This window comes from Python bivittatus, unplaced genomic scaffold (genome assembly GCF_059951505.1).
Source record: "Python bivittatus isolate LINGU-HERP-01145 unplaced genomic scaffold, Pbiv_v1 ctg000080_np1212, whole genome shotgun sequence".
Classification (NCBI taxonomy): Eukaryota; Metazoa; Chordata; class Lepidosauria; order Squamata; family Pythonidae; genus Python; species Python bivittatus.
The window spans coordinates 87,246,378-87,258,171 of NW_028277035.1; the positions used below are offsets into that span (position 1 = coordinate 87,246,378).

Below are 11,794 nucleotides of genomic sequence, written 5' to 3' on the forward strand. Positions count from 1 at the left end.
TCAAGACTTCCTCCTGATGTCTAGCCTGAAGCTCCTTCCCTGTAGTTTTAACTCAATGACTCTGATCCTACCCTCTGGGGCAATAAAAAAAAAAAAAGCTCTCTCTTCTCTGTGACAACCCTTCAGATATTTGAAGACTCTCCATGTCTCTCCATAGTCATAATTTCTGCAGCTAAACATAACGAGATACTTTAGAGTTCCACATAGCCAGACTATCCATCATCTTGGTAAACCTCTTCTGAACTTCTAAACCCATTTACCACTCTCTGTACTGTAGTACCCAGAACTAGACATGATACACAAAATGGAGTCTGGCCAGGGCAGAGTATAAAGCAGAATGACTTCCTGTGATCTGGACTCTGTGCTCCTGTTAATGCATCCCAGGAAAACATTTGCCTGTTTAACAGCTGTATTGCAGATTCATGTTTAACTTGTGGTCAACAAGGACACTTGGATTCCTTACACGTGGACTACTGCCAAACCAGCTGTCTCCCATCCTATACTTGGGCCTTACATTTCTCCTGTCCAGTTGCAGAACTTCACATTTCTCCCTGCTAAATTCCAAAGTATCCATTTCAGCCCATTGCCCATGTCTAGCTCTTTTTGAATCTTCTTTCATCTAAAGAATTAGCTAGTCCTCCCAATTGTATATCATCTACACACTTTATGTCTCCCCAACTCCCTCATTCACATTGATAAAAATGTTGAAGAGCACAGGATAGAGCTGTGTGGCCCTCCAAGTTGATAGGGATCCATTAATGCGCACACTTGGGATGTGGTCATTCAACCCACCATGAATCCATCTATCAATGAAGCAACAGTCTTCTATGGGAAGAGGGTCTTAAGGAATGCCACTGTAAGCCAGTTTAATCTGTATGGGGACAGCTTTTTCCCCCTTTTCTGTTTAGCTTGTAGTTTCCAGGTAAAAGACTAGCACTAGAAATAAATTTCAAACAAACTTTATTGGCTACCATAAGAAACTGGAATACAGTAAATTTAAATTGAAAAATCCAAGTCTATAGAAATACAGACAGAAGAACAGTAAACATGAGATATAAACAAACTTGATCAATAAAACAAATTAAAAAGAAAGTTTAAGAAAAACCTTATGTAGACAGACGTTTTTCCCCACCCCTCCCAACGCTACTTCCCTTCAGTTCAGCTGGCCAAATTACAAAAAATTCTGATTAAGCTAACATCAGATCCTTCTATAGAACAGTATATATTCAGAGGGAAAACCCTTACTCTTTGTGATGCTGACAAGGTTTTATTGTCACAGCTAGCAGCAAGCCTATCTTTTATATTTAAATCAGCAAAAGTTGGGTTCATACATAGTGCTAAACCAGAGTTTAAACTAGGGTTTGTCTCATAGGCCGCAGTAGCCTAGTTTGCATGTAATACAAAGCCCGAGCAAAACTAACCGTATTATGATTCAGTGCAAGAGTGAAGAAACTTGACCTTTTCAGGTGTTGCTGAAGTCCAATCCCAGCATTATTTATCACTGGCCCTGCTGGTTGGGACTGACTGTGGAAACCAGCATCAACTGGAGGACCTCAGGTTCTCCATGTTTAGGTAAATGCAATGTGTGAATCTGGCCAATGTATACGTGTGTGTAATATATTAGCAAAAATCAGTTCTGCACCATTCCTACATACAAATCAATAAAAATAAAATAAATAAATAAATGAACAGCGTTTGTCCATCCTTTTTAAAGCTCCGCGTGGTTCTCGTGTTGCACTTCTGCATTTAGCTTTTGCCAACTGAGTCTAATCTTTCTTTTTAAAAAAAAACATGGGAATGCAAGCAGCCTTACGTTAAGAAAGAGATGGGTTGCTGCTGGCAATTCAAACCTCTGGCGGCAATGCAGCTTTGTTGTCTTCAATGGCTGATTACTTGCAAGAAAGTGAAATGCAAGTTTTTCTGATTCCGTTCTACTTCAACTGTCATGGAAATCACCCTGGTTGAGGACAATACTCTGTTTTTGTATATCTGGATCATTTCAGTTATGTTTCACAAAGAAAAGTTTAAATATTCCATTATGAACGCTGATTTGTATATTTTATGTATTTATTTTTCGAATTTATATATGCCGCCCATCTCACTATACAAGTGACTCTAGGCAGCAATTGAATAATGAACATCACTGCAGTATAATAATACATGGCTTTTTTCTAGTACTGCCCAGAAAAAAAAAATACACACAGAATTGGAACATATGTAGTATCAGTCTGCAGTCTTAGCTGAGGTGGAATAAGGTGTTGGGAAAACTTTCTGGATTTTAAAAACTGCACCCACTCTTTTAGTCTAGTTTTCCCCAACTTGCATGGCTCCCTGTGCACGCTGCCCAACTCCCAGGTTCCCCCAGCTGGAAGGAATATTGCTGAGAATTCTGGAAGTTGCGCATCTCGCAGACACCCCGGTGGGGGAGGCTGCGGTTCTGTATTACTTATCCTAGTTCTTGCTGCATAGAGCTTGGATGCTGGAATATGGACTGCAGAGGCCCTATTTTACTCCCAAGGCGAAGCCTGGGAGGACACTAGCTTACAAGTATCAGTACAAAATTCAGACAGAAAAGGTTTCAGCTGCATTGTTTGAATATCTACGCAGAGAGAGCAGCTAAGCCTGAGCGTGCAGGACAATGCTCCTGGCAGGACGTGGAAATGCGTCCTTTATTTCTCCTTCCTGTTATTTAGCTTCTGACCACTTCAGTGACAAGAACCGTGCATTCTTAGTAGCAGAGTTCCTAGTTGTTTCCCACTTTCTAATCTCTAAAGAGGCCAGGCTACCAAAGCCAACTAAAAGGTTAAAAAATCATCATCATCATCATCATCATCATCATCATCATCATCATCATCATCATCATCATCTTTGCTTTAGGTCAACAGGTAACTTCATATTTTTTACTACTTGGTAAAATTATCCTTTTCCAGTTTTTAGTCGTTTCCAGTTGGGGGTAGGAGCGGGGACAGGCTTCAATGTAGTCTCTAAATCTATTTTCTGACTTTTTCCATTGAATTAGATGCAATAAACTGTGCAGATGGTCATCTAAATCCAAGATTGCTCCTTAAAGCTACGTGAAAGATGTGTAATCCAGCAAGAGGGAAACCTTTTATCACTTGTACATTTCTCACAGAATATGGCCAAACTACAACACAGAATATCCTCCACTATAGTGGTTAGAATCGGCTTTTTCTATTAGCCCAACAAGGCTTGCGTATTTTCAAATACATTGTTTCTCCAAGCTGATGTGGACCAATGCATCGTTGGTAGCCTAGTACTTTGGGGAGCGGCAGCTGAAAATGTTAGGATTGAGCTGGTGCCATTCTACTGCCATGTGCCATAGTACAGTGTTCCCCAACAAGGTACTCTTGAGATGCACTGAGCTACCTCTGTCAGAATCCCGTCACAATCGTCTTTATTGGCAGGAAATTCTGGGAGATGCAATTCAAGAAATATAAAAAACGTCTTGCGCAATCTTGACTTAGTACCAGCTTGCTCAGGTTATGCCAAGGCTTACACGTTGGCACAGCACTTCTCTCTCTACCTCCAATCCTCACCTCTGTCCTTGGTCTGAGTAGTGGTGTTTTTGTTACGTATAATCAAAATGAATCCACAAAAATGAATAGCTCGGAAAACAGATTTACTGGCAACTGGGAACTTGCAGAACAGGGAAGAGTCCTGACTGGCTGGGTTTTCATTTAACCAGCAAAGCAGATGGTTTGGTGTTGTTTTGATAAGTTGTGTGAACCCATCCACTGTTTTATTGTGATTTGTGAACCATAGTTTAAGACTGCACAAAGTGTAAACCCAGTGTGCTAGGGCTTATGCAACACATTAAATAAAATTGCAGCTTAGGGTGATGGGTGAACCTAGGCACCATAGATAAGGGCGTTGTTCAGAGCCTCCTTCTCTGACTTTTTAAAAAACCTCTAGGAATGGATAAAGCCTTCCATTTATCAGCTGGCTTACTGATCTGCATGCAACTTCTCATACCCCATGGCTGTGGGGTGAGACCTACAGCTGGAACAACCAACAGTTTTCACAATCAATTTGTTATCTGCTATCAAGTTATAAGTATAGTCTCAAGCACATTTACTCACAATCAAGTCCCGATATGACTGCACCCAAAGTTGACTAAATCCGCTACTGGCACCCCATCTTCCCCTTCAGGTAGAACTGTGAGCAAAGATTGGAGACTTCAGGCAAAAGAAAAGGATTAACGCATAACAAGAATACAGTAAACAAGAGATCAGTGGTGAATCACCAGAGAAGAGCATAAACGTTTCTATCACACAGAAACAACCACATCAAGACTCTTGCGTCATACCTGGATTATATTTTGGATAGCTGGATTGAAATTTCTCAACTTCTATTTAAATGCTCCTTGAAATAAGAACGAATGGAGATGTTCCTTCACTGCACGATGACAGAAAGATCCACCAGGATTCTTCCACTCGGCATGTAAGGGAACATGCCCAGCTGAAACGCCTGTGGGGGTTCCCAGTGAGAAATGAGAGGGAGACATAACCAAGGATGCCCTTACATCCTATGGGCATCTCTGTACAACCATCTCTGAGTGGTTGATCTGTACAAAAGGGTCATGGCTTATAAATTAAGTTAAATAATGTTATTAAGGACTTAAAGCTTTATTCTATCCAACTAAAGTATTTTTATTATAGCGATAGCGTTTTTATTAAACACGCGCGCACACAAATGTAGGAGAAATTGTTAGAAGATAATAAACAGCAGAATGTTGTTTCTGTGAAGCAGAAGCTTGTGCTTAAAATAAAAAAAAAAATCTGTGAGTATATTTATATTCAGTTGCTTTAAAAGTCATGGCTTCCCACTGAGGAACAGAGCAAATAAACCCTGGGGTGTATGGATCTTTTAGAAACAACCATGATAAATAAAAGATGATTACTTTGCATTATTTTAAACAGAACACTTGCCTACAATAAACACTAATTTCGGTTATATTTTTCTTGCTCCGTTTGTCATTTCAAGGCAACCTTTATATAGCAGTGCCATTTTTTTTGTTTCAGCTTGCATCAATAAATATATTTCTGAAGGGGTTCCAACATTTCATCCATTTTTGTATACTTCCCCTCCCACCTTTACTCTATACATTTTTAATCAAGAATTCTCAACAAACTATATTTCCAAGAATTTCTTTGGGGAAGCAAAGCCAGCCAATGTCAAAATGGCTTTTAATTTAAATATGGCTGGCGAGACCATGCTGTGGGTGCAGACACTTCATTCTTCCTTGGATCAACCCACTCCTTCTTCAATATGCACACTGGAAAAAACAACTCATGGATAGTATCTAGTTTCATCAAGCAAAGGATCCCTTTAAGCTTTCTGTGAAGGCTAATTAAAATGGATAAGGAACTCCAGATTCTCTACACTACTTTGTTACTGGAAAGTAGAAGTTTCCCATCCAGATTGCTTGCCTCTCAGCTCCTGCACTCCATCTTTATTTCACTCACATGGGCAGCCTGAGGAACATCACCACGGGCAAGCTGAGTCGAAGTTCCCAGACCGGTCAGAGCCTGGGGCTCACTGCTTTGCTTAAGGGATGGGGCCAGCTTCTCCTCCTTGGCCCAGGGATGCTCAGGAGCTGGGGACAAGGTAGCTGCTCCCGGCCGGGATGACTCAGTTTCAGAAAGAGCAGTTCCCAGGCTCCCATCCTTCACGTGGACTCTCTGATGGGACACAAGACGTGAGCTCCGGGCAAAGCATTTCCCACAATCGGAGCAGGTGTAAGGTTTCTCTCCAGTGTGAATCCTCTGGTGAGTGACCAGGTCAGCATTGATCCGAAAGCTCTTCCCACAGATGTGACATTCATAAGGTTTCTCCCCTGTGTGGATTCTCTGGTGCTTAATAAGGTCTGAGCTGTAACTAAAGCTTTTCCCACAGATGCCACAGGGATAAGGTCTTTCCCCAGTGTGGACTCTCTGGTGGCAGATCAGGTGGGAGCTCCGCTTAAAGCCTTTCCCACAATCAGGGCATTCATAAGGTTTCTCTCCAGTATGGTTCCTCTGATGGGTGACCAAGTCATAATTGACCCGGAAGCTCTTTCCACAAATGGAGCACTCGTACGGTTTCTCACCAGTGTGGACCCTTTGGTGCCGAATTAGATGCGAGCAGTCTCGGAAACGCTTCCCGCAGATCCCACAGGGGTAGGGCCTTTCGCCAGTGTGGACTCTTTGATGGGAAATGAGGTGTGAGCTCCGGGTAAAGCTTTTCCCACAGTCAGAGCATATGTAAGGTTTCTCTCCAGTGTGGCTCCTCTGATGGTTGACCAGGTCATAGTTGGACCGGAAGCTCTTCTCGCAGATAATGCACTCATAGGGCTTCTCCCCTGTATGGACTCTCCGATGAGACATCAGCTGAGAACTCTGGGAGAAACCTTTCCCACACTCTAGACAGATGTAAGGCTTCTCCCCAGTGTGGACCTTTTGATGGGCCACCAGGTCTGAACTGAAAAGGAAGTTCCTCCCGCACTCAAGGCAAGAAAATGGCTTCTCGTCAGTGTGACTCTGCATGTGCTCAACCAAGTCAGCTTCCTGGCTGCAACCTTTTCCACACACAGGGCATGGGTGCAGCTTCTCCTCTTTGTGGACCCTCTGATGCTCCACAAGGCAGGAGCTCCCATTAAAACATTCCCCACAAACAGGGCAAATATACTGTGTCTGCGACGGATAAACCCTCCCACCCTCAGAAACGTCCCCATTGATGGGAAGAGAGTCACTGTCCAAGTCACGCTTCAAGCTTCTCAGTTCCATCTCTGAACTAGCCTCATTGGTTTCACCTCCTTCTGATTCAAGGTCTGGAGACACATGACTCTGGCAACTTTCAGAAAGCATCTGATGTGGTTCTGCTGGCTTAGGGCCACCCTGTTTGGAAGTACCCTCCTCTTCCTCATTCACCATCTTTTCAATGACTGGACAGAAAAAGAATCCAGATAATAATTAGCAATATTAGTAAGAATCTGCATGGCACTCACCTGTACTGCTGATCCAAAGAACAACCCTATCTACAATGGTAGAGAAAGGTTATTATTTTGCTAATGGCACTGGGGCGAAGGGAGACAGTAGTTTGCCAAAAGGCATTTGAAGAGTACAAGAAGAAATTCAAGCCAGGGACTTCTTGACCTCCACTTGGCCTCTTGGAAGTTGCACTATACCAGAAACTGGTTAGAGTACTGGGAAAAAATTATTGATATTTGTACAGAGGACCCAGGCGGCTTCAGTAACATCACTAACCAGCCAGCTGCTGGAAAAACATTAGAGTTGCGTGGCACCTTAAAGGTTACCATGCTTTACTAAGCTTCATGTCAAACAGAGAAGGAAAAAATATGGAGGAGGAGTAAGTGGCAAAGTGCAACCTGTGACCATTTTAGGTGAAGTCTGATTATCTTCAAGTAGAGGCAGACACCTTCTCAGCAAATGGGGCTGATTTTTCATAGACCTGGTTTAGCAGCAAAGAATAAACAGGAGATATAGGTATATTCCTATGGTGGGAACTTCTTGTGGCCAGGGGGAGAAGGAGGAAGGGTGATCGGAGCGTTATGGATGAGCAATAGCTTGAATTCCATTGTTTCCTGCCAAAATACAGGAAGAACTTCACGTATATCACTGTAAACCTCCATGACCCAAAACAGATATAAAGTCTGTCCATCTCTGGCTGTAGTACAATAACAGGTTGGGATAAGGGGGCAGAGAACTCAGAATTCTTTGGCAAGGGAGAAGTTAGGAAAAGCCACCATGGTTAAAAAGTCCAGAGGATTAAGACTGGTAGTTGGTGTTTATGGCCTTATTAACCCTTTCCAGTTCTTATCGTTCTGTAGTGCCCCGATATTCTTGGTGGCATATACGTGAGCTTTGCAACATGAATTGTTTATGAGATGCCTTTGTACTTCTTAAGTTTGCTTTTAGTCATATTTTTCGCTAGTTTATATTCAATTTGTATTACTAGCTGCACAGAATTATTTGCTTAAGCTGGGCAGCCGTATACATTTTCTGAATAAGTAAATAAAGAAGTAAATCTGCAGCAGAAAGCTTCCTCTTGTCTTAATTATAAAAACAACATGCCAGAGTTGTGTAAATTGTATCTAAAAGCTTAACAGGGCTCCTACTTAACTGGAACAGAAGTCATTATTTAAAGCTGGTTCCCAATCTTTGTTGAGTTTTCATTAGCTTTAGTTCAGATCACTGGTGATGTTATGTTTTAAGTATTGCTAAACAAGAAGACACAAATAATCTTGTATCCTACTTCAGTTTTCTAACCAGGTTCAGGACCTCTGAGCTGAGTATTTGCCCTGACTATCTCAGAGTTCAACCGAGTCAGATACTCACTTAAAATACTTTAAGCACCCTTGGTATCAGATTTTCCCCCCATTCATGCTCCATTTATTTCAGAAACATTGCTTGTCTCTGCCGTGTTTCCGTCAGCCAGCACAATCTTTACAGAGTTGGCATTTTTCCTCTCCAACCATGCAGACCAGGGACATTTTTTTTAAAATAAAGATTTAACTTTAATTACAGGAGTGTGTCAACATCCTTCTCATGCTACCCAAGAGCTAATGGAGCTCCTCCTTAAGCCCTTATTCAAACTTGATATTTCATGTTGGCGTTAAGTGGCCTTAAGAAACCCACTATCTTTGGCATAACGTAACTGTTTATTCAAGTTGCCCAATTTTGTGGATTTGTGCGACATGCTGAACTATAACATAACCACACAGTTTGGGTTGGGCTTGCCCAAACACTAGGCCAGCATTTCTTAAAGCGTGGTCCAAAGACCACTGGGGATCCCCAAAGAAATCAAAATTATTTGTCAACCTATGGTGAAAAACAATATAATATTAAAATCCCATCAAACAATCATGAGAAGTGGTAGTGGCAGTGAATGTGTCAATTTCAATGTTTAATATGGTTAATATTGATAAATGTAAACCATACACACAAAACTCATTTGGGGTCCTCCATAATTTTTAAAAGTGGGAAGGGGTCCTGAAAGAAAAAAGTTTAAGAAACACTGCGCTAGGCTAAAAGTGTCGGGCTACATTGTGGCAAACAGGAGTTTTTCAGGCTCATTCCTGAAACTTAATAGATTGCAAAAAAGAGGAAAAAAAAGTTTTACATTGGGGTTACTGTATCTGGAAGATCACTGGAAAGCTGCAAAATGATAGGATTCTTCCCCCCCCCCCCCAATAATGGAGAAGATACAAGAAGTGACCTTTAGCTGCAGTGGGTAGCTCAGGGTTGAAATTTTGAGGTCTTGGTGTTTGTTGAGCTTGGTGTTCTTCTTGCAAATGTTTCATTACCCAACTAGGAAAAATTTGACACAAGGGGGCGGGGTTTCCTACCTTTTTATGCATAGTAGCTTGTCCTACCTGCCTTGATTAGGGTTGTTGTATGCCTGTTTCTGACTGGGGTACATGATTGGGGTACTGTTTCTGACTGGGGTACCTGGGCTGTCTTGTTTCATCTAAAGCAGTGTTTTTCAAACTTGGCCACTTTAAGATGCGTGGACTTCAACTCCCAGAATTCCCCAGCCAGCACAGCTGGCTGGGGAATTCTGGGAGTTGAAGTCCACTCATCATAAAGTGGCCAAGTTTGAAAAACACGGATCTAAAATGATTAAAACGATTCCTGCCCATTGTGCTGGTTCTCACTTCTCTAGATGCTGATGGCTGCAATAACTCCAGACTGTCGGCTTCCTTCTTGGATCTCTGCTTGCTTCTTAAATCGTTCGTGGGCCAGATTACAATGTTACCTCGGTGGGCAATGAAAGGGCTGCAAGAAGTAAGCCACGCTCGGCCAACGCCGAGAGCCCAGCAGGATTCTTTATATCTCTTCGCTACCCTAGCGTGGTTCTCCGGATTTTTACAGCCCGGGTCGCGCAGGCAGGCCCTACCTTGCGGGGCTGCTGCTAAGCCCGAAGGTGCCAAAGTTATCCTTCCTGCCACTGGTCAAGATAAACGCTTTAGGCTGACCTGGCGGGCAGGGGGGAAAGCACCGATCCGGAAGACCGACCGCGGGAACGCCTTTGCGCCGCGCTGCCTATTTCAATCCTGCGGGCAGCGCTCGGCCCGCAAGAAAACAATAGGGGCCTAGAGCCGCAGAGGGCGAAGGCGGCGGCGCAAGGGATCCCGCAGCCGTCAGCCCCGCTTCCCCTCCGCGGCTCCCGGGAGGGGACCCAGCGGGAAAGAGGCGCACGGCCGCGCCGCGCCGCAGCCCGGCGGTCGCGCGCGAGGCCCAGCCCAGCTTCCCACGTCCCGGTTACTCACCAGGAACGGGCCAGACCCGCTGCAGCAGGACGGATCGCCGGCGGGGAGCGGCGCCCGGCGGAGGGGAAGGCGCGGAGCGGGCGCCAGAGCAGAGCGGGCGCTGCAGCGGCAAGACGGGGCCGGCGGCGGCGGCGGCTCGGGGGCTCCTGCCTGGCCGCCGAGGCTGGACTTCCTAAGGCAAGGCTGCGCTCCCGGCCGCCGCCAGCCAATCCCCGCCTCGGCTGGGCGCTGAGTCAGGGGCAGGAAGCTGCGCCACGGAAAGACTTCGCCGCGCAAGAGGCGGCCTCCGCCGGGCTAGCGGATCTGCCGGAGACCTCTGGCGGCCCTGCGGAGAAGAGCGGCGGGGCGGGCGCTCCCCGCGCCCCCGACCCCCGCTCGCCCCCCTCCCCCCTCCCTCCCACGGGCGAGCGCAGGCGAGGCTTCTTCGGCCGCGGCCGCCTGGTTTGATTTGCGGGATGGGACCGAGAGCAAGCTGGGGTGACCCGGCTTGGATGGTTAGCCCGCCGGGGGTCGCCAGCTTCCCCGTCGAGTTGAAATGGTACTTTGCCGCTAGAGCCCTGTTCTCAACCTTGGCAGCTTGGAGATGTGTGGACTTCAACTCCCAGAATTCTGGGAATTGAAGTCCACACATCTCCAAGCTGCCAAGGTTGAGGAACCCTGCTCTACAGTAGAGTATAATAGGGAACCTGATTGTATTTCTTTTAAAAGGTAAATTATGCCCATTCTGAGGGGTTCTGGGAATAGCCCTGCACTGGGTTCAAGGCATGCTGTCACATTTTTAAAAACTTTTTAAACTATCCTGCCGTTCTTATTTTTACATAACTCAAGGCAGCAAGCGTACCTAATCCTCCTTCCTCCTCCTATTTTCCCCACAACAGCAACCCTGTGAGGTGAGTTGGGCTAAGAGAGAGGGACTGGCCCAAAGTCACCCAGCCGGCTTTCGTGCCTAAGGCGGGATGTGGCAAGCACCAAAGCGTCTAGGGGACATGGGATCAGGGAGGTTGATTTAAGCTGTTCCCTCTCCCTCCCCCCAGGAATGTTTAAATACATCACATGGGAGAATATCGCCTGATGCCTAAAAGGTATTAAAGTCCAACCTCCAAAGCGCCATCCCAGGAAATTCACACCTGCTGGCATCTGCCAAAACCTGTCCACAGAAAGCACAAAACAGAGACTTAGGGATCCTCAAAAGTTAAGCGCTTTCTTGCAGTAAGCCTTTCTTAGGAGACCATGTACGGTTCATTTAATGTACCTCAAAGCTTTTTGGAGGTTTTGATTACCATAGCAGATGAAAAACAGCTACCTTTTGAATATCATCACAGAAGGGCTAATGGAACTGCGGTTTGGATTTGTAAGAAAATCGGAGTAAAAATAAATATGTAAGCAGATGGCAGTCTTTCACTTATTCGCAGGGGAGTATGCTCCCTTCAACTCAGTTGAGCAGATGCACTTGCTAGACCAGTGTTTCTCAACCTCAGCAACTTTAAGACGTATGGACTTCAA

The 11,794-nt window shown here is 44.9% G+C and overlaps 1 protein-coding gene across 1 annotated transcript; it reads right to left on the minus strand.

The window, feature by feature from the left end:
* Positions 1-965: 965 nt before the first annotated feature.
* LOC148216773 (uncharacterized) lies at positions 966-10,594 on the minus strand. The gene is made up of 3 exons (XM_088134567.1): positions 10,292-10,594; positions 5,487-6,943; positions 966-4,176 (listed from the first exon to the last, which is right to left on the minus strand). Exons 2-3 carry the CDS (start codon positions 6,930-6,932, stop codon positions 4,144-4,146), a joined length of 1,479 nt encoding a protein of 492 aa, XP_087990693.1. The 5' UTR covers positions 6,933-6,943; positions 10,292-10,594; the 3' UTR covers positions 966-4,143.
* Positions 10,595-11,794: the final 1,200 nt, after the last annotated feature.

Coding starts and splice junctions, on each gene's coding strand:
- LOC148216773 (XM_088134567.1), bottom strand. CDS start 6,932: ATGGTGAATGAGGAAGAGGAGGGTACTTCCAAACAGGGTGGCCCTAAG. Junction 4,177..5,486: donor ATGTTCCTCAGGCTGCCCAT/GTGAGTGAAATA, acceptor CTTTGCTCACAG/TTCTACCTGAAGGGGAAGAT.